General features: G+C 35.8%; 1 protein-coding gene across 1 annotated transcript in view; it reads right to left on the reverse strand.

Annotated features, from left to right (window-relative positions):
• Positions 1 to 4,505: 4,505 nt before the first annotated feature.
• Positions 4,506 to 27,567, reverse strand: part of DSG1 (desmoglein 1) — a 37,678-nt gene continuing 14,616 nt past the window's right edge. Inside the window, exons 6-15 of the mRNA XM_029233019.1 lie at positions 23,466 to 23,632; positions 18,393 to 18,527; positions 17,900 to 18,085; positions 15,498 to 15,757; positions 13,908 to 14,047; positions 11,331 to 11,591; positions 9,981 to 10,114; positions 9,673 to 9,745; positions 7,623 to 7,828; positions 4,506 to 5,546 (exon numbers count right to left, since the gene is read on the reverse strand). Of these exons, the coding sequence (XP_029088852.1) occupies positions 4,506 to 5,546; positions 7,623 to 7,828; positions 9,673 to 9,745; positions 9,981 to 10,114; positions 11,331 to 11,591; positions 13,908 to 14,047; positions 15,498 to 15,757; positions 17,900 to 18,085; positions 18,393 to 18,527; positions 23,466 to 23,632 (2,603 nt within the window). The remainder of the gene's footprint in view (positions 5,547 to 7,622; positions 7,829 to 9,672; positions 9,746 to 9,980; positions 10,115 to 11,330; positions 11,592 to 13,907; positions 14,048 to 15,497; positions 15,758 to 17,899; positions 18,086 to 18,392; positions 18,528 to 23,465; positions 23,633 to 27,567) is intronic.

Genomic DNA, 27,567 nt, shown 5'->3' on the forward strand with positions numbered 1-27,567 from the left:
CAGGAAATGGCACAAGGAGAAGAGTGGCAGGGGGATATAAGCAGATCGCATGTGTCTGAAAAGGGGAAGGTTTTGTGCACGATGAAGATGATAATGTTCTGAAGGTGGCATTGGAGAGCACAAAGGAGATGCACCCCAATAAAGAGGAAAGCGTTTGATTTTAAAAGCAAATAAGAAGAAAAGCCATTTAAAAGAAATAAAGTGCTGGTGTAAACAAAAATTAGAATATGAAAGAGAAAAATATGAAAGCATAAAGATGCTAAAAGTATCAAATAAAAGCTTAAAATGCACGTTATTGATCATTTACTTATTGCATGAGGCTGCTTAACGCTGTGTCTGACATTTACTAAGCAGTACTCTGGAGAGCAGGCTCCCCAGCAAACACGAGAAAAAACGACTTAGGAAACAGAAAATGAAAAACCTTAACAGTGTGAAAATAAAATAATGATCTCTATGGACTGAAAATAATAACTAGATTTGATAATCTCTAATTATTCCTTATATTCTAAGACCCATCCCCACCTTGCAATTCAGAAAAGGTAATGAAGGCATATTAAGCATTTTATTGCTGTAAACATAACTCTTTAGAAATTACAGACCAACTTAAAGTAGCCAACAGATGACCAAGCAAGGAACTAACACCCAAATAATCCAAGAGTTTTTATACTGAAACTTGAAGGAAAGCACCTTGTTGTAAACATCACCCAAGATGAATATTAAATCTAAAAATACTCGTAAAATAGCGAAAGAGAAATAGGTTAGACTAAGTACAGCTTGATGACAGTGTTTAGTAATTCAAATATAACTAGATGGAGGAATATAGACACCTAAACAGTAGATTATTCATTGTTTTAAAATTATTTGATGGAGAACAGGTTGATCCATTTATGCTTTTGTCCTAACATGAATTGAATAATCTGGAACTGGAAGACAGATTCTGTTTCATGGATACTAATAATCTATATGGACCGGTGTATTCTAGTGCAATGTGAAATAGGTCTTACAAACACCAGAAGTCCCCTCAAAGGTTGGAATTGCTTAAATAGGCATGGGGAAATGTGGCAATACTTTCAAAAGTTTGTTTTGGGCTTCAAATGTCTTTCTGAAAAAGCCAGGGCCATTTTAGCCGAGATTATAACGCCTTTAAACTCTTGCTAAAGTCGAAGACTGTCATATGTGTTATACACTGGCTGACATTCAAATGTTGGTATAAATTCAGAAATGAATTGTGTCTATAACTAGAAACATCCAGTCAGAGTGAATATGTAATTTTTGAAGCTATATAATTAAAATTCTGTCAGAACATTATACATTGAATGAACATTATGAGGCTAAAAACTTTATATACAAATGTAGAACAGATGTCCAGATGAAGCCCTAGAAAAAACCTGAAATAGATACTTTTTCCATAAATTTTTCAGAGCAAATACATTTACATCAGTCAACATACAGAGAGGCTAATAATATGTAGTAGATGTATTTGGAATTCAATGTCAAAATTAGCTCAAGATGGTATTTTGGTTGATATTAAATAATAAAGTATTTATAATACACTAATGTTTGCCTCTAAGGACTACCTCTTTGGAAAGGGAGATGTTTTATAAATATTAAACGCTTTGTTTTCAAACTATATACACATAACGATTAAATCACTCTTTTTTCCTTCTCTTTTGTTAGGAGCAAGTTGATCTGAGACTCAGCTTTCATTATGGGTTTGAATTATAACTATTCACTTATAAAATAATTTTCATATCTTTACGTCTATGGAATGACGTAAAGTATGTGAGTTAGAGTAAAGCATCTAAAGAGAAGGATTAAATTCTTCCTAAAGGCTGTTCATTAAAAACAATTACATGCCTTTAAATGACTGTTAGAATGGTTGCTGTCTTAAAAAGGTAATTTTAAAATTTAGGGATAAAGAGTTAGAACATCAATGTGTAAACATGAAAAAAAGAGTCTGATTTGAAAGTATCTTCCTAGAAAGACTGATGACTAATACTGCCATTTTTTTTTCTTGTATCTCCCATGGTTTTATGTAACTAATGGATCTTAATAACAATAGTTATTAAGGATGGTTGCTCTGGCATTTGTCAGACAATCTAAAAAACATTTCTGGAAGATATCAGGAGTGTTAAGAAAAGACTTCTGATGATATGTCATATCAAAGTGACAAATACTAACAATTAATTAATAGTTATTTCTGGGCTTCCCTGGTGGCGCAGTGGTTGAGAGTCCGCTTCCGATGCAGGGGACACGGGTACACGCCCGGATCCGGGAGGATCCCACATGCCGCGGAGCGGCTGGGCCCGTGAGCCATGGCCGCTGAGCCTGCGCGTCCGGAGCCTGTGCTCCGCAATGGGAGAGGCCACAACAGTGAGAGGGCCGCGTACCGCAAAAAAAAAATAATAATTATTATTATTTTTTTAAATTTCTTCAAACTCCTGGACCCAGGCATACTCAAGTATATTTCAATAAGTAGCTTTTGACTTTATTTCTGTAAAGATTACCCATTATTAATGGAACCTCCAAATGGGAGAAAGAAATAAAAAAAAAGACTCCCTGTGAATGATTCTATTTACACCTCTGCATTTTGGCATGCTACAGACTATCAAAATTTTACATAGTGTACAGAATTAAAATAAGATGTGTATTGTGGCTTTGAAAATATTGACATTATCTGCTATAACAGAGGGAAATAGCTCTGGGTAAAATAATTCACTCGCCATCCCCCTTTGACAAGTGTTGGAAGTCCAATAACTATTCTTTGATCTTGTAACACTCTGGGAAATTTGAGTAACTGGGGGGACTAATCCTTAAAATATTTTTGCCATATCCAGTTTCATATTAGTGAGCAAATATTAACATTGAATTTAGAAAAGAGAAAAAAATTCCTCTACCATACAATAGTAAATTTACCTCTAAGAATGCTTTGATTCTATTTAGAGATTTTAACCAGGTAACGCTATGTAGCAAATTCACAGAAATGACTCATCATAAATAGGACATTATTAAATTTTGAAGTTAGAAAAGTATACTATATAATTTAGAAACTATCTATAAATTGGAGCATATATAATCCAAGAGCTTATTGACAAATCAAATCAGGAAAGTAAAATTTAGGTTAGTGAGAAAATTCGGTTAGGAGGTGGGATAGAGTAAGGAAATTGGATTGTCTAGTACAATTTCATTCCCATTAACACAATGTCATAAACTCTGTTAAAAGTTCCTAGCTGATCTCTTCAAAATAGCAGCAGAGGGTTATTTTAAAAAGTACTAAACTCAATTAAAACTAATAGTACGGTATTATTTACTGAACAATTCTAACTTCCCCCATTAAAAATTTTACATGTGCTAAAAACTTTTTTTAGATCCCTTTAAAAAGTTTCCCCAAAGCGTAACTATACTGCAGGCTTTTTTTCACAGCTCAGTCTAAGTCAATTATTTTATCTTAGGAGATGTGTAATAAAGAGCTGTATATAAATGAATAACACTTACTAAAAACACAATCTGAAAATACAATGCGATTCCCGTCTACTTCTTTGGAAGGTAATTTACCATGTCAGGTGTTACTTGCTTCAGCCTGAGAAGTATACTTGGCAGGTTTTCCTTTATTAAGTCAGAGTCACAGTGGTAAAGGGAAAAATGCGTGTGATATCCTGCAACTTCACCAGTATGCAATATGCGTCAATATTGCATCTACCACTAGACACAAACTAGAATCAGAGAAGTCCTTGACTCCATAGGAATTATAGCTGAAGCCCCATCTCAAGATCTAGACTCAGACGATGCCAGTTCACTCCCAATCAATCTCGCTATGTTGCCACCCGCTTATGGAATTTCCCTCCCAGGAAACATTTCCTAATTTGAAGTTTGTTTCATCTAGTGCAGTTATTAAGGTGGGAGTGCTTGGTGGCTTGTGGACTTGGCTGAGTAGCCATTTTTTTTCTTTAATGGTTAACCCTGGTCTAAATATATGATTGGATTTTTATTTATATTATCTGCAAAATTGACAAGGCGTTTGGGGCATATTTCAAATTCTTCCCACATACTTGAGCGCATATTGCATGTTTAGTTTTATTTAAATATTGCCTGAGCTACATGGCAATTCAAAACAGAGCAAGGAGAACGATGCCAATTGCCATCTTAAGGCCAGTGCTTTTACATGACCAAGTTTTATTTATTCCATGTGCTGGAGATACACTACAGGCCACACAAAAGCTAAGAAGACCCTACAGGCCATCCAGGCACAAAGAAGACCCTGTCTCAAGTTTTAATTCACGGTCATGATTCTGTTAGTATGACTATAAGAAAAAAGTCTACAAATGCTCAGGAGAGCTCTTGCCCAACAGCACTATTTCCATCTATTTTTCTCACTGAGGTGTCTCACCTTGTTCCACAATTTTCTTAGCACCTGGTTGTGCGTCATAAATCACACTGTTAGTTTTTGGGTGGTGGGAATTAAACCTAAATCACAATTACTGAGAAAAAGCGTGCTGGGGTCCTGGCTACTTGGTATATTGTCCTGTACTGTACTTTGTGATTCGACTTTGGGCTGTGATAGGGGAGGCAGATCCTAGGGTATTGCTAAAGTGATGCTCAGAGGAGCCCCTCAAGTGGCCAATGGTGGACGTGCCCCCAATTCTGCTACTCAGGCCCCCGCCCCCTCCCAGACTGCTCAGCCCAATGCCACCACCACTGCCCACCAGGCCACTGCTGCCTATGCCACTGCCTCCACCTAGCCCAGCTGGGCCACTAATGCCAGTCATGCCGGAGCCTGAAACTACCTTCTCTGTCACAACCACATTGTGGGTGTTTGATAAATTGGGGTACACACTCGGATTGCCCATTAGGCCGGAAGTTGGCTGGATTACTCTTTCTGTCACTACTACATTTGAAGACTCTCTAGGATCAGGGATGGTCAAAGTGGAGGGCAGGCTTGAACCAGGTGTTATTACCCTTTCTGTCACTATAACATTTGACCCATCTCTCAAGTCAGGCATCTCTAACATCCCATGCAGATTGGCACCAGAGATTGGGCCGACCACCCTCTCTGTCACCACCACGTCTGATGCATGTCGGTTATCGTGAACGTGGACAGAGGGCTTCAGAGCGCCCAAGGTGGCGTGAGACTCAGTTAAAGTGACATTACTGTAGGCCAGAGGACCAGGAATAGGATGCTGTACCCCAGGTCCCGAGTGGTAGCTACTCTCAGAAACGATGGTGGTGGTGCCGAAATGTGGGGAGGTGTGTGGGTGCCCACTACCAATGGGCTCTGTTCCCTGCAGAGGGCAGATCGGTTCAGTGCTGTCAGGCGGCCAAGAGGGATCAAGGTCTGGATATGGTTCCACTCCTTTTCCCAGGCTGATATCTGCCAACTTCTTAAATTTAGGCCCCAGTGTATCCAAAAAGCTGTCATCCAAGTCTTCTCCAATGAAGCTACAACAACCCACAGAGCCCGCAGGGGAACCTACACCTTCAATATCATATATGAGCAAACAGTCATTGGATGGGCGTGCTTCGTCCTCATCTGCATAAGCATATGCTTTCTGAATTTGTAGAAGAAAGAGAAAATGAAATGATGAATACATTTTTAACAGTAATAGAGGTGTTTATCATTATTTTTTTCCAGAGCTTTACCAAAAAAAATATATAAAACAAAATTCTAACATCTTCTAGAGACTCTTTAGAAGTTATTATATAATTACTTGAAAGAATTTGGTTAGGAATTATTTTAACTGTAATTTGGATAATACATTTTGATATTTATTTAGATGGACTTCTTCATCTTAGTGCACTTGGGACACAAAAGCACAAAAGGAATCACATGAATGAGTTTGCAACCAAGTTAGAAGGAGGTATACTTAAAAACATTGAACTTAAAGTATACCAAAATTGTGTATTTTTTTGGATTTGTTTAAATTAGGTAGTTCATAGTTGATTTGGGTTCATTCAGAATTGTGCTTTTCTTCCTTCAGATGAAGTGAATATGGTGGTTCCATGAAGATTTATTTCAGTGTGGCTTTTTAAGCAAAATAACAGGAAAATTTGACTCTGGGTCTATGCCACTTTTGGATTCAGAATTGAAGGTGACCAAAGACAGTTCTTAAAAATAGAATCTCCTCCAATTCAAAGTGAAAGCTCACAGACATGTGTACTTTTATTTCATCTCTTTTGTTTGTAATGTTGGATTGCAAACTTTCTGGTTAAGCAGAAATACCTTTATTAGCAAACCAACTCATTGTGCCATTTCAATTCAAAAATAGTTTTTGAGTCCTTACTGTTTGGCAGACACTCTCTTAGGAAGTTGGCAATAAAGTAATGAACAAAACCAGATAAAGTCCCTCTCTCACAGGGCTTACAGTTCAGTAGGATGAGCCAGACAACACATAAACGTATTTGTTAGGAGGTGCAGAGTAAAGGAGTAGAGAGGGATAGGGTTGCTCTTTCAGACAGAGAGTTCAGGGACAGCATCTCATAAAGTGATGGTTGTTCAGAGACTAAAGTCACGGGGACAGTAAAGCAGAGAGAGTGTTCTGGGCAGAAGGAGATACAAGTGCAAAAGCTGTGAGGCAGAAATGGAACTTTTCATGAAAATGATATTCATTTGTAGGGACATGGATAGGAAGTATACCTATGGATTTCAGCAACTGTCCCCTTATTATTTGCTGCTATTTGGAAGGCTTTTACTACTAGTTCAGTTCAAAATATCAGCCACCCTCTCATTAGGAGAGTTAATGACTGTATTTTAGGCCAGTGTGTAGAAGGACATAAATGTATCAGAGACAGTATCAGAGGTAGGAAATATCTGAAGGTTTAAGTATCATATGGGGTAGAACCACGGGCAATTCTGTCTCTACCTGAAGATGGCAAAATTAATTCTCTCTGGTTCTTAGAATGTCCTGGAAATGCACTATGGCTCTTGGACCCACCCTTATTACATGTTTACTCTGTGCTTGGAACTGAGCCAGGTACTGGCAACATAATGTAGAGCCCATGCAGACGAGGCACTAAAAACAGTGGTGGACATGTAACCAACAGATTTTAGCAATGGTATGTTCTATAAAATGTACAAACAAAGTACTACAGAGATACACATAAAGAAACATCAACGCTATTTTGGATGAGAGGATTCACAGTAAAAACTTCAGAAAGGCAGGGGTGTTTGAACCGGATAGAAAGATGAGTGTGGGTTTGTGAGAGAGAAGATCAGGTAAAAGCATTCCAGGATGAGCACAGCATAAGCAAAGACATGGAGGGCAGTAGACCAGTGTGAACAAGGCAAAGGGGCTTGGCAAGCAGGGTGGCTGGTAAGGAGTAATTGGAGATGTGAGGGTGTGAGGGAAGAGGTCAATTGGTTAATTGCTGTGTGAAGGAGATGGACTTCACGCCACAGACAAAACAGAGCTGGGAGCCACTGGTTGTTTTAAAGTGGGGGAGTAAAGTGCTCAAGTCAGAGTTTGAGAAATACTATTCAGCAGGAATATAGATTGTCAGGTGTAAAGACCAGAGGCTGGGAACCTAGTTAGGAAACACGCACCAAAGCCCTGTTGGGAAATAGTGGGAGCCTGGGGTAGAGATATGGGTGCAGGATGGAAAGGAAGGCATGGGGATAGAGAGCTTACCTGGCAGAAGTAACTTTCCATGAAGTTCATATTCAGCCCTCCTTCTCTACATTCCCTCATAGAACTTCTTAATGTTCCAGAATATTCTTGACATATCTTAGGTTGTCCTGATGTTTTAACTCCATCCACCAGTTCCAATGCTGTCGTTCTTTCTCCTCCTCCAAGATCTTGCATTTTTCTGCCATGATACTCATTTGTGTAAACCCCTAAAAGTGTTGATCAAATTAAATTTTACGTTCTCCTGTAAATTGTTTTTTCTCTAGTGTATTGTAAACTAAAAATTAGTAACTTACTGTAATGTATAGTTTCTCCATTTAAGTACACAGTTGTGAGTGAGCAAAGAAATAAAATGAAGGTAATACAGGACTTCCCTGGTGGCACAGTGGTTAGGAATCTGCCTGCCAATGCAGGGGACACAGATTCGATCCCTGGTCCAGGAAGGAGCAACTAAGCCAGTGTGCCACAACTACTGAGCCCGCATTCCACAACTACTGAAGCCCACATGCCTAGAGCCTGTGCTCTGCAACAAGAGAAGCCACCAAAATGAGAAGCCCGGGCACCGCAACAAAGAGTAGCCCCTGCTCGCCACAACTAAAGCCTGCGCACAGCAACGAAGACCCAATGCAGCCAAAAATAAATAAATAAATAAATAAAAATGAAGGTAATACATAAAGAAAGGAGATGCAAATATGATATTGAGTTCAAAATAATATTATTAATCAATTTGTTAATTCAGTAATTATCTGAGATACTACTATATGTTGTGCTGGGATCGGGGGCTCCACAGAGGTTATAAAACCCTATCTATACCTTAGAGAGTTTGATTTCAAATTGGGGGAAAATACCCAAATTCTAAAACTTAAGAAAAAAAACAGTATAAGAATACTCAATGTATTATTAGAAGCACAGGGCCTCCAGGGCATTCAGAGAAGAGGCCATGGCTATGGTGAGGGGATAGGTTTGCATGAAGACTCTGGGATTTGCACTTGATTGTGAGGGGTGAGTAGAAGCCTGTTACAAAATTCCAGGCAGGTGAGATAAAAGGATGGCCCAGACTATGGAAGTGCCATGGACAGAGAAAGTGTTGACAATGGGGTAGGTGTCCTATGGCTTTCATATTTTGAAGATCTTGAGTTTAGGTATAGTGTTTCATACTTCTTGCTCTGGTGCCTCTCACTGTGCTTTGTTCAAGGTTTGTAGACTTAATGACAGAATAAATGCATAAATAAATCCTGGTGGATTTGAGGATTTGACAAGTCTTGAGAACTGACTGAGTGTCAATGAATAGGGAGATAAGAGAGTCAAAAATGAGTTTCTGCTTTTTAGGTGGAGGGTGTTGGGGTCATTAACAATAATGGACACCTCAGGGGGAGAAATAAGTTTACAGACTAGCATCTCCAGTCTTCTGAATGTGGTCCGGTTCTATAAGTCATAAACATTCCTATGTCTTTTACATTTTGAAGAGTTCAAAGTGGAAAAGTCATGATCACAAGTTTGAAAAAGACTGAATGAAAAATAAGAGAATCAATAATATTTATTTACCTTGAAATAAGGCAAGACAGTACAATTATTTTCAAAGATATGAGTTTTTAAAATTTATTCCTCTTTTTCTTAGACTGATTTTGTGAATTGTGGAGGCAGATGCTAGCCTCAATAAATGAGCATACGTCTATTTAATAGGGCTGTACTTTAATTCAAATTAGTGGTTTTTAATAAATAACAATTGCTCTATTAGACAAAAAAATCTCAGCCAAAATTGACTTCTGGTTACAATTCAGTACTTCTCTCCTATTTATAGAAATCCTAATCAGGTCATCTCTTGTGTACTCTCTGATGATTGAAGAAGATTTAAAAAAATGCAACCTAAAAGAATAATAAGTATTGTAGGTTCTTCTTTATCATTTAATTTTCAAATTAGTCATTTAAAAAAGAATGATGGGAACAATTGTAAAGATAAGACAATTGAGAAATGGTAAGGTATGCAAAGACAGAGAATAGAGTTCCTCGCTAGTCATTTGAACTATGAAAACTTAAAAAAAACTTTTCTTACCTGAGTTGTCAATGCAGTCAATAATATCTGCATTATTGGGTGGTATTTGTGGTGCACCGATATTGGTCAAATCCTAAAGGACAGGAAACATTTTCCCATTTGTAATGATTCTTTTCTTTCAATAATTATACACTGGGTTTGTTCTCAAATTACCTCAGATTTTCTAAAAGGATACTGAAAGTAATCTGAACCTCATTTAGAAAGGCTTCCCCGGTTACTGTCATCTAATTTTGATGTACCTTTCTCTTCGTTTTCCCCATCGGCTATCCCAGAACAAAGAACAACCTAGACTGTTAGTGAGCACTTACCACAAGTTTGGGCTCCGGTCCTTCCACCGCCCATGAATGCATTGCTCCATCCATACATTCGGGAACAGGCTTAAAGCTGGCCCTACAACCAGGGACACCTCCACAGTCACAAAACATCAACAAAAATGGGACCACTGATGGTGAAAAGATAGGAATATTGCAATCAGCAGTGGGACCATATTAAAACAAAACAACCTGCTTTTATGATTAAATTTGAACCCCTAATATAACTCCATTTGATTCTAACATTATTATGAAAGTTTCAGAAAAGCTGAATATTGGTGAGATACCAAAGTCAATGTAAGCCTCAGACTGCAATCAATTTTTACTTGTTATATAGTATTCAGATTACAGATCATATTATACTATTAAAGCAGATGGGTCTTTTCCCTGTCATTACTTAGGAAAATATTAAAGGAAAAATATTCCTCAGAGACTGTAGCATCTGGCTCATCACCACTCTAATTTCTGTCATCATCCAAGGCAATGTTAAAGACCACCTGAAGAATCCATTGGATATTATACCCTCATGTCTAGATCCTTGACTAGGTCCACTGTAGTGATCATACAATGTGGTCTATCTCTAAATGCTTCCATGCGTGGTACTTCCTTTTCATTATCTAAGTATTGTTGTGAAGTAAGTTTTATTATTTCACAGTTGGCCAAAGCAAGGCTCAGAAAACTTGGGTAAACTTTGAAGGACTCAGACAATTGAATTTAAAAGCTGGAGTTTAATTCTTCATTTATTTTGCTCTCCTTTCCTTAGGCTGTGCAGCTTTGGCACAGCATGAAATCCCTTCAAGGTCTAGCCCCTGCCTATCTTTCTAGACTCAACTCTCACCATGCTCTCAAGTACATCCTTTATTTCTTCTATGCTGGAGTCCTTTATTTCAGTTACTTGCACTCTCATTCTTTTGGGATTTTGCACATGGATTTTTTTTCTTCTTATATTGTGTTCCCCTTTTCTTGTCCACTAGGCTACCTCCTATTCATCTGTTAAAACCCAACTCAGAGTTTACTTTCTCTATGTAGCTTTTTCTGATTGTTTCAGTCAGTTATTTCTGACTGTCTTCTTCACTCAGATAGCAATTTGAACCTGTCTGTTATGGTACTTTCCCATTACATTGAGATTCAAAGCAAAAAAGTTTTTATCCTCCACTGCACTCTAAGGGGTCAAGTTGTTTGATGTTTTTTTTTCATGTCATAAACCCAACACCAAACATAGAAATTTCTTGAGAATTGCCCAAAATAAGGATTTGTAAAATATATGTCATCAAAGGATCAGAAAACTTATTTCCTCTCCACAGTTGTTTAGGGGGCACGTAAAAACAGGACTGTTAAAGTACTTACATCCTAGGATCAAGAATCCCATGATGAGTAGTCCAACGCCAGCAGGACCAAAATATACATTATCCTTTCTTATTAGATGAAAAGCAGTGGTGCCACCTACACCAAGAGTATTTGAGTTTTTGTAGGTATCCGTGGTAACATCTGAGGAAGTAAGGCCATTTGTGCTAGTACTGGTATTATTATCATTAGACGGTGCCTTTTCCCTGGAATCACTTTCAAGTTTGATAATGATTGTACCAGTAGAAGTTTTCTGAAGAGCATCTGTAACAAGGTTTAAAATGAAAGAAATATTTTATACATTTAGCGTAATAATTGTTGGACAATACAAAACTATTTTCTCTTTGCATCAGTACTTATTTCAATGTGTTTATTCCCACCAGTTCAGTAACTCCGCATATTGTCTCTTGTCTGTGACTCAGTTTTTAAATCAAACCATTATGAATAAATATTAGTGCTTGAGAAAAACTGTCCTATGTGTTGAGAAACATACACAGTAAGCACCACATTATGTATTGGTCAGCAGTGTGTCATAAGCCACTGTGGAGACATTTCTAGACCATGGGTTGCACATTTCTCCATGTATTAGACTAGATTTTGTTTGCTGTTTTACTGTCTTTCATCTTCAGTTCTTGTCTTTTTTCCTTTGATGGGCTGACAAAACCAACAGACTTTGGGCAGCTTGGTCAGTCATTTGTAGAAAAATCTCCTAATGATAAAGTAGCATATCCTCAAACTCACAACCAACAGTTCAAACAACTCATAGGAGAGGGAATTTGGCACTATTGGGGGAGGGGAATCTTCATATCAATAAAATGAAGCACTTTTGTTTCACAAGCAGATACTCCAAATTTGCTTTTTTCTTATCCTTCAAAGTTTCAGTAAATTATTGTGTTTGTTGACGAAACACAGGAGGAGAGATATCTGTGATTTGTTTCAACTTAATGGTTCCACAATTGCTGTTGGCTTCAGCAAGTTACTATTATTGTTATTATTATTTCTATTATATAGATGTAAGCGCTGTTGTTAGACTTTGTCCATTGATGTCACTCTAGAATCTGGCACAATGGCTGACGTTTGGTTAGAATTCGATACTTAGTTTCTGGATAAATGAATAAAGATATCCCTGGAAGTACACAACAGAGATAGGTTTACATACAGTCTATTTGATATCAAAGCCCAAGCCCTTTCAGCCCAGCTATGCTGATTCTATTGTTACTGTTTTGTTGGAATACAACAATTCTATTGTACTGTTACTGTTTTTGTTATCTTTATTATTATCATCAGATCTAATGTTTATCCCCAGAAGGTGGTATTTTTTAATGACAAAGGGAATGCTCCCTATTTGCCATCAGCCTACAGTTTAGTAAATTAAAGTTCCAATTTCTCTTTCATGTGTCCAATTAAGCTTGATGTTGGATGTAAGAAAAGGAGTAAACTAGCAATTGCTTAAGACAATTTCAGCACTGAAATAAACTTTATATGTAGATGGAATAAACATTTCGATTTGTAATAAACATTTTAAAAACTACATTTATTTTGACTGATTGTGGAAAAGACCAGCATAATTTGGTAAAAATTCTGAATTGTTGAATGACTTTAAAGAAATGCTGTTTTATTTCTTTTAAACTTGTGAAGCAAGTGGAAATTGTCAATCCCTTCTTAGGACAATTGAAAGAAAAAGAGGAAGAAAGGGAGAGAAGGAGGAAGAAGGGAGGAAGAGAAACTGAAGTAGCAAATATTGCTTAGAATTAGCCTCGAGGAACTTCCCTTCTAGTGATTAGCCTAATTTAATTTTGTTGGTTTTGAAAAGTAATATAAGTATGCTAATTCCAAATTGTTTACACAAAATTGTACATCAACTTTCCAAGGATCATGTAAAGTTAAGTTAACTTGGCTTTGGGTCTGTTTGAAAATAATTTTACAGTACAATTAAAAATTTTCCATTACTGACATTAATACGAGCTAACATTTATTATATATATATATATATATTTTTTTTTTTTTTTTTTGCGGTACGTGGGCCTCTCACTGTTGTGGCCTCCCCCGTTGCGGAGCACAGGCTCCGGATGCGCAGGCTCAGTGGCCATGGCTCACGGGTCTAGCTGCTCCGCGGCACGTGGGATCTTCCCGGACCGGGGCACGAACTCGTGTCCCCTACATCGGCAGGAGGACTCTCAACCACTGGGCCACCAGGGAAGTCCAACTAACGTTTATTGAATGTCAGCACTCGTCTAGTGCTTTATATGTAGTAACTCCTTAAGTACTTCTAAATCCATAATGTTATTGGCCCATTTTATGGAAGAGAAAACTGAGCGATAGATGGGTTAAATAACTTCTCTAAAATCTTAGAGCTAGTAAGTGATGGTACGAGATACCAATCCAGTCTAATTCCAGAGCCCACGGTCTTAACCCTAAATTATAATGCCTCTTGTATCATTCAGGATTTGATTGTATAATACCCAATATGATAACTTTTGTTGGAAAAAGGGTTACTTCAAAAGACAGTAATTAAAATTTTAGTTTCTGAATGTATATATAACTTCCAGTAGACGGGAAAAAATTAAATTGATTTCTTACCATCTATAGATAGAATTGTTCCTTGGTATTTTCCCCTAAGTATTTCATATTGTTGAACAGTAACTTTATTTCTCAAAATAATGATGCCTGTTTTTGAGTCAATAGCGATTAGGCCCGTTGGATTACTTCCCATTACATATCTGTATTTGAAAGACAATGGTACAAATTAATGTTAGCTATCTAAAGGCAGGGGGTAGAGAAAGAGAGATTTTGATTTTAAACCATGTTTCCAGCCAGTAATTGTAACTCCTGGATATAATTTTCAATTATTGGAGACTTTATTTTGGGGGGGGGGCAGTTTCAGCTGTTTGAGGACATTCAGAAATGGATGAAGATTTAAATTTAAGAAAAAAGAATTACTGAGCAGCCACTTGTGATGGAATGTCTATTACATCTAGCCCACTTAGATGTATGAATAATCCTCTGACGCCTGCAGCCTCGTTTTCATTTGATTTTGGTAGCATCAGAACTGTCCTGGACAGCCCAGATGCTGCGACTTCCTGGGCTGCTGCTAATTCTAAACTATTCTCTTACCAAAGAAGTTACTTCTTCAGCAGCTTGGCTTTCATCCCTTCCCTATTTCCACTCCCCTCCCCACATACACAGTGAATATACAGGACTTCTTGTGGATTCCAAACTCTGTCCTTGTCTCGTGCCTCTATCCTATTCTCTATTCTCTTTCTCTTCTCATCTTTGACTTTGAAGTTTTCCTTCTCATTTATATGATCGTTAGACAAACATTGGTTAGATAGCTCTCTGTGTCAGGCATTGTGCTAAACTCAGGAAATAGAACTTGGAAAGCAGTCAGATAGGGGTGTGGTCTTCCCTCAGTGAACTCACATCTGTGGAGTACAAGAGAGCTTATCAGTAATGGCGGTGCAGTGTGATAAGAGCTATAACTGAAATACTCACATGGAGTGAGAGGAACACACAGAAAGAACTTTTAAAACTCATTTGTGAGGTCTTTCCACTCCACCATTATTCCTGATCACAAGCACATTTGCAAAATACGTGTGCACATATACACACAGATTTTTATTGATCAAGTAGAAACACTCGGATACGTAGAGTTAAAAAAAAAACTACACAGCTTAATTTTTCCTCGATGTAACCAATTTTTCATATCAACATTATCGTTGACCAATATTACATGCTGATTAAAGAGAGAAAGTATCTGAAATGCGTTAACTAAATCTAATTGATTTCAATCTGGGCAAATTTGCAATGGTAAATTCAATCCATCAATTGAATCCAAAAATCAATCCATCAGATCTTCCAAGGGGGATAACCATGATATGTAGTAATCAGCTAACTGGTCAATAAAATATATAAACACAGGAGCATCAAACTTTCCAGATAAAATATTTTCACATTTTAAACCTTCACATTTTTCCATCTTACATTTTGTGCAAATTTTTATATTTTCTTAAGTTAAACAGTCTAAATTAGGTAAAAATTCCCCAATTAGTACGTTTGATGATTGAATTTCAAAAATAGTGACAAATATTTTAATTCAGATACTTTCTAAAAAGAACATATTTACTTAAGTTCAATATGTGGTGAAAATTAGTTGGAAAATGTCAGTCTTACCTAACAGTGGTTGAAGGTAGACCTGTGTCCAGATCAGTAGCTATAAAGTCTCCCAATTGATAGTTTTGTCCCATCTCACTAGTTACTACGAATGTCTTTGAACCTGGACGGAACACTGAGCCTTCAACTACGTTTAACACAGTCACAGAGACTGCAGTTGCTGTGAGTTTATATTGAGACTTAATTGATTGATGAAATTCAACTTTATTTCTAACACCAAGACTAAGTTGAAGATTCTTCGTAGCTTCATAATCTAGGGCCTAGAAAATACATAGTGAAATAGTTTTACTATAAGGGGAAAAAACATTCTAGAGGAAAGAGATATTCTTTGATAATAGGCAAAAAAATGCTTACATCTTTTTCTTTAATTAAATATAAATACATATAAATACACACTCTGTTCTTTATATTCAATTCAATACAAACACATGAAAATACAGTAAGAAAAAGTCCAATTGTCTTAGATCTTTTGTTGAAAAAGTTGAAAATGTATGAGTTCTAATTGTCCACCAAACTAAAAAACTTAAAATAATACAGGTGGTCAAATCCATGCATTTTGTAATGCAAAGAGAGTTTATGTTAGATGCTATCATTTCAGGTTTCTCAGAAAATAGCTCTATTTATTAGGAAGAATGGGCCAGGTATATCATAGGTTCAACCATTTGACTGATTTTATCCATAAAGAACTATGTACAAGAAATTTTACAATGTATATGTGACTTCTTTCAATAAATCAAATAATAGAATGTAGTATATAAATAATAAAAAGAAATCCATATTTTATTCAACATATCCTGGAAAAATTCACTTTATATTATAAAATTATCAAGTAGTCATTTTCATTATGAAAGACGGTGTCAAAATCCACTACTCATAAAATCCACAACTATGCATTATGTCTGTAAATACCAACTATATTTTTTTAAATTTTCATATAACAGTAGTTTAGATGACCATCGATTCACACACTGAGCTCTCTACTTAGCTAAAATTTTCAGTCTTTGCTCTAGTATTAGCTTTATTTGCAACTCCAAGAATGACTATAAAATTATGTATACATATACATCACACACACATATTACATATATATATATAATCCTAACAAAAGAATTAATATATGATGTCATGTCTGGGAGAAAAATGAACATTATTCCCATTTTACAGACAGAGATATTGAGGCGAGATAGATCAATTAATTTTCTAAAGTAATATCATAGTTTGGGGTGAAATAGATTAGGACTCAGTTTCCCCAGCAGGGAAACCTAGATAGTGTAGTGGAAAGAATGTGAACTTAATAGCTAGAGAAGCCTAGGTTTGAATGTCAGCTGTCCCACTTACTAGTGATGAGAACTGAGCAGGTTACAAACTCTCTCTGAACCTCAGTGTATTTATTTATAATGTGGGCATATAACCTATTTTACAGGGATGCTGTAGAGAATAAACTAAATCATCCGCACACTGCCTCAGTGAATGGAAGCTGTAGGCATGGTGACACTTTATGAAGACATATGAGACAAATGATCACACATTCCTATGGGGACAGAATTCCTTAGGAGTTTATTTCCCAGAGCAATTCTGAAGGAAGAAAACAGTTAAAAAGAGATTACATTTTACCATGAGGAATACATATTGCATGCATCATGTACAATCCATGCACAGCTATTGCAGATTTTAAAAAATAGACTGACAAGTCTTGTAGCACAGGGTGAAATCTTCACTATAAGCTCCCTAGGAGTCAGACATTTTTCCCCCTCGAATCTCAGAGAAAATTCTACTGCAGGTAAATGTGGTGGATCAGTAATGTAGAGGGGACACAGGAGAACTGTGTTGACTTGGACCAAATCTCTATGACTTGGACCAAGTCTCTAGTATACTTATGTCTGTAATAAGCCTGGGTCAGCTGCAGAAGTGAGATGAGAATGTGATAATCCTACAATTACAGTAATTTAATTTTAATTCTGTGAAAACACACTGGATGAACTAACAACTTTTAAATTATGTGATGAATAATAATTGATGTACAGTGTTGACAGGGACACTTTTTTTTAGGCAATGTTTAATCTGCTTCAAAAAATATTCTTCAAATGTGTAAAGCAAAACCTTAAGGATTAATCGTACTTTGTTGTAAGCATAAAATAAGATTTGTGTTTAAAAATGTATGATCTGTGAGGGAATATTGTATTGCTAGGAAAGAGTTTCAAGTAAAAGTTCAATGCCTGTCTTTATGAAATTATATAAGCAGAAAAACTCTCTATAAAAAAGCTCTATATCATGTATAATTCTAAAACACAGTAATTTTTATTCTTTCACCCACTCAAGTTTGTGAAATGTTAACATCATTTTAAGATTAACACTTTGAAAAAAACCAAGAAAACAAAATATTTAGGATAATTATTCCATACCTTAATAACCTTTAAAGTTCCCACATTTGTTCTTTCATTCATTTCTATTTCAAACCAATTTCCCTCATTTCCAGAGATAAAGAAAATGACTGCCATCCAGTTAGCTGAGAACTCCTCATCCAAATCAATTATTCTAATCTGGAGCAAATTTGAATTTAGAGCATTTTCTTCAATACTTATGGAATACTGAAACAAGAAGTAAAAAATTTTAGCACAAACTATATGAGAAATAGAACTATATTAGTTTTATATAGAATGTTTATAGTTATTCATGATATAGGAAAGAGATCTATGTTTGTGGTCTCACTTTTCATTGTTCAAATAGGGGTTTTTTCATATGTATTATGTAGACAAACATGAGATGAAATATTTGTGTACATTTGGGTTGTGTATGACTAAAGATAACATGTACATATATAAATAGAATTGTTTGAACAAATTTTAGAAGGTAATGAACCTAAAGTTGTTGTTAAATTCAAGGACTAATACTTACTGATGACTGTTCCATGTATGGGATGTTATCGTTGACATCGAGGATTTTAATGCTGCATTCACACTCTGCTGCCATACCATCTGCCCCCCCATCACGGTCTGAGCCTCTTACAACTAGAGAGTACTGGCCATATTGCTAAAAATACACACAACAAACAATACCACAGTTGATGTAGACAGTTTTTATTTTGTCTCATACAAGGATCTTTTAAAATGTTGGATCAACATTTACATAAATCTATGATGAAGATAGAGGTAACACAGAATATTGAAAATTCGAAAATCTCACATGAATCAATATGAAGTTGCCACTTCTATTCCCAAAAATTCTTATTCAGCATCATTTAAAAGAAGCAAAAATTTTAAAAGACATCATTCCTTATTATATGTTGAAAAAGTTTATAAAGGGTGAAGCAGAACAAAATGATCAGGAGGGGAGAGATTAAGATTTACTAAGAATTTATGGAATTAAAATTCTGTACCCCAAATTATCAACCCCTGAAGAATAAAGAGGTAGCAAATAGTTTGCATTTTTTGGGGGGTGGCAGTACAGTTATTGATGATCTGTTTTCTTGATTCTACACAAAGGTACTTAAATATTTAGAAGCTGGTAAAAGCCATGAAGCCTTTCCCAGACACATGCATATATGCATCCTCACTCAAAGTTGTGGATATAATTTTAGAGGATTCATAGTTAGAGACATCTTGAGGGTTCTCCACAAATGCCAGGTTAAGACTATCTGCTCTGAGAAAAGGGGAGAGGGCTCAAATCAGTAAGATTGGAAATGAAAAAGGAGAAGCTATAAAGGACACCACAGAAATACAAAGGATCATTAGAGAAAACTACAAGCAACAGTATGCCAATAAAATGGACAACCTGGAAGAAATGGACAAATTCTTAGAAAGGTACAATCTCCCAAGACTAAACCAGGAAGAAATAGAAAATATGAACAGACCAATCACAAGTACTAAAATTGAAACTGTGATTAAAAAACTCCCAATGAACAAAAGTCTAGGACCAGATGCCTTTGCAGGCAAGTTCTATCAAACATTTAGAGAAGAGTTAACATGGATTTCTTCTTCTGAAACTATTCCAAAAAATTGCAGAGGAAGGAATACTCCCAAACTCATTCTATGAGGCCACCATCACCCTGATACCAAAATCAGACACAGATTCCACAAAAAAAGAAAACTACAGGCCGATATCACTGATGAAAATAGATGCAAAAATCCTCAACAAAATACTAGCAAACAGAATCCAACAATACATTAAAAGGATCATACACCGTGATCAAGTGGGATTTGTCCCAGTGATGCAAGAATTTTTCAATATCCGCAAATCAATCAGTGTGATACACCACATCAACAAACTGAAGAATAAAAACCATATGATCATCTTAATAGATGCAGAAAAAGCTTTTGACAAAATTCAACATCCATTTATGATAAAAACTCCCCAGGAAGTGAGCATAGACGGAACCTACCCCAACATAATAAAGGCCATATATAGCAAACCCACAGCCAACATCGTTCTCAATGGTGAAAAACTGAAACCATTTCCACTAAGATGAGGAACAAGACAAGGTTGCCCACTCTCACCACTATTATTCAACATAGTTTTGGAAGTTTTAGCCACAGCAATCAGAGAAGAAAAGGAAATAAAAGGAATCCAAATTAGAAAAGAAGAAGTAAAGCTGTCACTGTTTGCAGATGACATGATACTATACATAGAGAATCCTAAAGATGCTACCAGAAAACTACTAGAGCTAATCAATGAATTTGGTAAAGTAGCAGGAAACAAAATTAATGCACAGAAATCTCTTGCATTCCTATACACTAATGATGAAAAATCTGAAAGTGAAATTAAAAAAACACTCCCATTTACCATTGCAAATATCTAGGAATAAAATATCTAGGAATAAACCTACCTAAGGAGACAAAAGACCTGTATGCAGAAAATTAAAAGACACTGATGAAAGAAATTAAAATAGATGGAGAGATATACCATGTTCTTGGATTGGAAGAATCAACATTGTGAAAATGACTATACTACCCAAAGCAATCTACAGATTCAATGCAATCCCTATCAAACTACCACTGGCATTTTTCACAGAACTAGAACAAAAAATTTCACAATGTGTATGGAAACACAAAAGACCCCGAATAGCCAAAGCATTCTTGAGAAAGAAAAACAGAGCTGGAGGAATCAGACTCCCTGACTTCAGACTATACCACAAAGCTACAGTAATGAAGACAGTATGGTACTGGCACAAAAACAGAAATATAGATCAATGGAACTGGATAGAAAGCTCAGAGGTAAACCCACGTGCATATGGCTACCTTATCTTTGATAAAGGAGGCAAGAATATACAATGGAGAAAAGACAGCCTCTTTAATAAGCGGTGCTGGGAAAACTGGACAGCCACATGTAAAAGAATGAAATTAGAACACTCCCTAATACCATACACAAAAATAAACTCAAAATGGATTAAAGACCTAAATGTAAGGCCTGACACCATCAAACTCTTAGAGAACATAGGCAGAACACTCTATGACATAAATCACAGCAAAATCCTTTTGACCCACATCCTAGAGAAATGGAAATAAAAACAAAAATAAACAAATGGGACCTAATGAAACTTCAAAGCTTTTGCACAGCAAAGGAAACCATAAATAAGACGAAAAGACAACCTTCAGAATGGGAGAAAATATTTGCAAATGAAGCAACTGACAAAGGATTAATCTCCAAAACATACAAGCAACTCATGCAGCTCAATATCAAAAAAACAAACAATCCAATCCAAAAATGGGCAGAAGACCTAAATAGACATTTCTCCAAAGAAGATATACAGATTTCCAAAAGGCACATGAAAAGATGCTCAACATCGCTAATTATTAGAGAAAGGCAAATCAAAACTACAGTGAGATATCACCTCACACCAGCCAGAATGGCCATCATCAAAAATCTACAAACAGTAAATGCTGGAGAGGGTGTGGAGTAAAGGGAACCCTCTTACACTGTTGGTGGGAATGTAAATTGGTACAGCCACTCTGGAGAAAAGTATGGAGGTTCCTTTAGAAACTAAAAATAGAGCTACCATATGATCAGCAATCCCACTTCTGGGCATATATCTGGAGAAAAACATGGTTCGAAAGCATACATGCACCCCAATGTTCATTGCAGTACTGTTTACAATAGATGAAAGCAACCTAAATGTCCATCGACAGATGAATGGATAAAGAAGATGTGGTACATACATACAATGGATATTAGCCATTAAAAAGAATGAAATACTGCCAGTTGCAAGAACATGGATGTACCTGAAGATTATCATACTAAGTGAAGTAAGTCAGACAGAGAAAGACAATATCATATGATATCACTTATATGCAGAATCTAAAAAAAAAAGATACAAATGGACTTACTTACAAAGTGGAAACAGACTCACAGACTTAGAGAATGAACTTACGGTTACCGGTGGGGGAAGGGTGGGGGGACGGATAGATTGTGAGCTTGGGACTGACATGTACACACTGCTATGTTGAAAATAGATAACCAACAAGGACCTACTGTATAGCACAGGGAACTCTGCTCAATATTAGGTAACAACCTAAATGGGAAAATAATTTGAAAAAGAATAGATACATGTATATGTATAACTGAATCACCTTGCTATATACCTGAAGCTATCACAACACTATTAATAACTATACTCCAATAAAAAGTTTAAAAAATAATTAAAAAATAAAATAGTTAACCAACAAGAACATACTGTATAGCACAGGAAACACTGCTCAATATTCTGTAATAACCTAAATGGGAAAAGAATTTGAAAAAGAATAGATACATTTATACGTATAACTGAATCACTTTGCTGCACACCTGAAACTAACATAACATTGTTAATCAACTATAATCCAAAAAAAAATTAGAAAGAATAAAATATCTGCTCTGGCGGCTTGCCAGTGATTGCAGAGTTCCTTTACTTTTTAGAGCTCTTCACCATTACAACTCTTTTCATGTTAAAGGAAACCCACTGGGCCCTTTAAGAAAGTTTGAGAGAGAAATACCTAAATAGTCAATTTCTTCTTATGGTAATTTTCAAACAAGTAAAAAAGGACATAATGGTAACCTAGAAACTGATGGCATTTGTTTCAATAAAGAGTGTTAAAATAATCTGATTTATCCTAAATCTAGGAATCATTAGCAGGGAGATGTCATTTTAAAATAACTATAATACTTAAAATGAAATTTAATTAAATATCAAATAGAAAATAAAACTTCCTCATTTATAACTCTAAAATATATGCACATCAGTTATATTCTATCCACATTAAAAAACGTAATGGAAAAAGTTGATATTTTAAAATTAAAACAAGGGACCACATGGCATTATAGAAACCATGCAATGCTGGTTCTAATTTGGTAACAATCAGTAATTATTTTTTTATTTGTAAATGAAAAGACTGGTCTGGATGTTACTTAATTCCTATCCATCATTCTGATTCTGTGATTCATTTCCCAAAGTACTCAGTGGGCTGTCAGTAGATGAGATATAGGAAGAGAAAAAAAAAAAAGGGTTCTCTTAAATGCGCCTAGGATATGCTGGCTCAAAGAAAGATAAACAAACAAATAAACAAAACAAAAAGGAAAGATAAACAAGTTTCTTAGCCTGTAAAAATTCTTGGAGCTTCTACCGTGTTCACACGCATTGTGACTCACCAAGATGGGAGACATAATAGCAATTGTTTCTTAAATTTATTTCATTATAGGACATACTTAAAAAAAAAAAAGGAGCTTTTGCCTCTACCTTGTGTGTATTTTTATGTACTCTCAGAATGTAGTTTTCTTACATTGAGACAAACGCTAAGTAAGATTAAATGAAAAATGAGTATAAAATCTATTTGAGGGATCCCTATTTTTTTCACCTCACAGATATTTATGTCATTACCATTATGTGAAAAGGTTATGTAATTAAAATTTTAAAGTACTGTTTTCTTTTTTTTCTTAGAACTCTTGCTTTTAGAATCAGTTCCTTTGAGACTACAGCTCACTCAAAGAAAAAAGAATTACCTCTCTGTCCAGAAAAGTATTCATTGTTCGAACTTCTGCAGTGTATCTGTTGATAATAAACATTGGTGAATCAGAAGGTTCTTGTCTTACGATCTTGAAGGCTATTTTTGAGTTCAAATTATTTGGTTCATCTGCATCAGTAGCATTGAGCATCATCACCAGTGTATCTAGAAATTAGGAGAAATTGATTGCAAATGGACAGTATAATATATATTGTTTTTCCCACAAGGTGTTAGGGTTAGTTGGTCCATATAATGGGCACTCTATCATTTTCCCTTTCTACCACTTCGACATACCAATATCTTAGCTCCTTTCTATACCTTTGTCTTGATAAAAAGATCACATTTTACCAGGGACCATAGACATTACTGATAGCTAGAAAACAAAGAAATATTTTCTTCTGCCTTTTCATTTCTTATTCTAGTATAATTCTTTTTTAAAAAGGCTGCTATGGTGAAACAAAATGATATAAGGCCAGACCAACTCATTCCCAACTATAGCACTTTCTAGCTATGTGATCTTGGCCTCAGTTTCCACATCTATAAACAGGGATGATAATAGTACCGTCCTCATTGAGTTCATGAAAGAATTAAACATCTATATGAAGAAAATTATGTGAAGTTCCTATTGAATAGTGCACATTCAATAAATATATATTATTGTTGTATTTTGCGTGGTCTCTAGTAAAATGCTAAGTAACTAGTAGGTTTAAAAAAATGCTTGTTTAATTACATACTTTGTCCTATCCCTCACTTTTTCCAATAATCTTATTAGCAGTTTTGATGAAGAACACTGGAGAATGTGAAAAGCTTCCAGCATTCATAAACTAGACTTCTCTACAATTAACTCTGTTCCAAGCACAATTGGCCTGTCTGTAGACACCAACTACCAGCTCCCATTTCTCTCTCCCTCAATCTCTGTGTGTGTATTCATTTCAGCATCATTTTTTAAATGTTTTCAGAGGCATTTAATTCATTAATCATGGTGCATTCATACAACGAAATCTCATGAAATTGTTAAAAGGAATGAATAAACATGTATTTCCTAATATGGAAATGTGTTCAAAATATATTTCAATAAAAACTCACATTGTGGATAAGTATGTAAAATATGGTCACATTTGTTTCTTCTTTGGAAACACGTTTATATATATTTACATGATTGTAGAAAGTATGTACCTAAGTAACTAGTGATGGTACTTGCCCCTGAAAAACGGTGCTAGGGAGAGCAAAGAACGCATTTCTATTGTGTTTTTACTCATATTTTGTGAATTTTTAAAACAAACATTCTTTTTTTCTTAAACATCTTTATCAGAGTATAATTGCTTTACAGTGTTGTGTTAGTTTCTGCTGTATAACAAAGTGAATCAGCTATATGCATATGTATATCCCCATATCCCCTCCCTCTTGTGTCTCTCTCCCATTTTCCTTATCCCATCCCTGTAGGTGGTTGCAAAGCACTGAGATGATCTCCCTGTGCCATGCAGCTGCTTCCCACTAGCTATCTATTTTACATTTGGTAGTGTATATATATCAATGCTACTCTCTCACTTCGTCCCAGCTTACCCTTCCCCCGCCCGTGTCCTCATTCTCTATGTCTGTGTCTTCATTCCTGTTCTTCCCCTAGGTTCATCAGAACCTTTTTTTTTTTAAGATTCTGTATATATGTGTTAGCATACAGTATTTGATTTTCTCTTTCTTACTTCACTCTGTATGACAGACTCTAGGTCCATCCACCTCACTACAAATAACTCAGTTTTGTTTCTTTTTATGGTTGAGTAATATTCCATTGTATACATGTGCCACATCTTCTTTATCCATTCATCTGTTGATGAACACTTAGGTTGCTTCCATGTCCTGGCTGTTGTAAATAGTCCTTCAATGAACATTGTGGTACATGACACTTTTTGAATTATGGTTTTCTCAGGGTATATGCCCAGTAGTGGGATTGCTGGGTCATATGGTAGTTCTATTTTTAGTTTTTTAAGGAACCTCCATACTGTTCTCCATAGTGGCTATATCAGTTTACATTCCCACCAACAATGCAAGAGGGTTCCCTTTTCTCCACACACTCTCAGCATTTATTATTTGTAGATTTTTTATGATGGTCATTCTGACTGGTGTGAGGTGATACCTCATTGTAGTTTTGATTTGCAATTCTCTAATGATTAGTGAGGTTGAATACCTTTTCATGTGTTTGTTGGCAATCTGTATACCTTCTTTGGAGAAATGTCTACTTAGGTCTTCTGCTCATTTTTGGATTAGGTTGTTTGTTTTTTTGATATTGAGCTGCATGAGCTGCTTGTATATTTTGGAGATTAATCCTTTGTCAGTTGCTTCATTTGCAAATATTTTCTCCCATTCTAAGGGTTGTCATTTTGTCTTGTTTATGGTTTCCTTTGCTGTGCAAAAGCTTTGAAGTTTCATTAGGTCCCATTTGTTTATTTTTGTTTTTATTTCCATTTCTCTAGGAGGTGGGTCAAAAAGGATCTTGCGGTGATTTATGTCATAGAGTATTCTGCCTATGTTTTCCTCTAAGAGTATTATAGTGTCTGGATTTACATTTAGGTCTTTAATCCATTTCGCGTTTATTATTGTGTATGGTGTAATGGAGTGTTCTAATTTCATTCTTTTCCACGTAGTTGTCCAGTTTTCCCAGCACCATTTATTGAAGAGGCTGTCTTTTCTCCATTGCATATCCTTGCCTCCTTTATCAAAGATAAGTTGATCATATGTGTGTGGGATTATCTCTGGGCTTTCTATCCTGTTCTTTTGATCTATATTTCTGTTTTTGTTCCAGTACCATACTGTCTTGATTACTATAGCTTTGTAGTATAGTCTGAAGTCCGGGAGCCTGATTCCTCCAGCTCCAGTTTTCTCTTTCAAGATTGTTTTGGCTATTCGGGGTCTTTTGTGTTTCCATACAAACTGTGCAATTTTTTGTTCTAGTTCTGTGAAAAATGCCATTGGTAGTTTGATAGGGATTGCATTGAATCTGTAGATTGCTTTGGGTAGTATAGTCATTTTCACAATAGTGATTCTTCCAATCCAGAAGCATGGTATATCGCTCCATCTGTTTATTTTATCTTTGATTTCTTTCATCACTGTTTTATAGTTTTCTGAATACAGGTCTTTTGCCTCCTTAGGTAAGTTTATTCCTAGGTATTTTATTTTTTTTGTTGAAATGGTAAATGGGAGTGTTTCCTTAATTTCTCTTTCTGATCTTTCATTGTTAGTGTATAGGAATGCAAGAGATTTCTGTGCATTAATTTTGTATCCTGCTACTCTACCAAATTGATTGATTAGCTCCAGTTGTTTTCTGGTAGCATCTTTAGGATTCTCTATGTATAGTATCATGTCATCTGCAAACAGTAATAGTTTTACTTCTTTTCCGATTTGGATTCCTTTTATTTCTTTTTCTTCTCTGATTGCTGTGGCTAAAACTTCCAAAGCTATGTTGAATAACTGTGGTGAGAGTTGGCAACCTTTTCTTGTTCCTGATCTTGGGGGAAATGGTTTCAGTTTTTCACCATTGAGAACGATGCTGACTATGGGTTTGTCATATATGGCCTTAATTATGTTGAGGTAGGTTCCCTCTCTGCCTACTTTCTAGAGAGCTTTTATCATAAATGGGTGTTGAATTTTGTTAAAAGCTTTCTCTGCATCTATTGAGATGATCATATGGTTTTTCTCTTTCAATTTGTTAATATGGTGTATCACATTGACTGATTTGCATATATTAAAGAATCCTTGCATTCCTAGGATAAACCCCACTTGATCATGGTGTATGATCCTTTTAATGTGCTGTTGGATTCTGTTTGCTCGTATTTTGCTGAGGATTTTTGCATCTATGTTCATCAGTGATATTGACCTGTAGTTTTCTTTCTTTGTGACATCTTTGTCTGGTTTTGGTATCAGGGTGATGGTGGCCTCATAGAATGAGTTTGGGAGTGTTCCTCTCTCTGCTATATTTTGGAAGAGTTTGAGAAGGATAGGTGTTAGCTCTTCTCTAAATGTTTGATAGAATTCGCCTATGAAGCCATCTGGTCCTGGGCTTTTGTTTGTTGGAAGATTTTTTTTTTTTTTTTTTTTTTTTTTTTTTT

The sequence above is a fragment of the Monodon monoceros genome, unplaced genomic scaffold, assembly GCF_005190385.1.
Source record: "Monodon monoceros isolate NGI ecotype Baffin Bay Population unplaced genomic scaffold, NGI_Narwhal_1 Super_Scaffold_1, whole genome shotgun sequence".
Lineage (NCBI taxonomy): Eukaryota > Metazoa > Chordata > Mammalia > Artiodactyla > Monodontidae > Monodon > Monodon monoceros.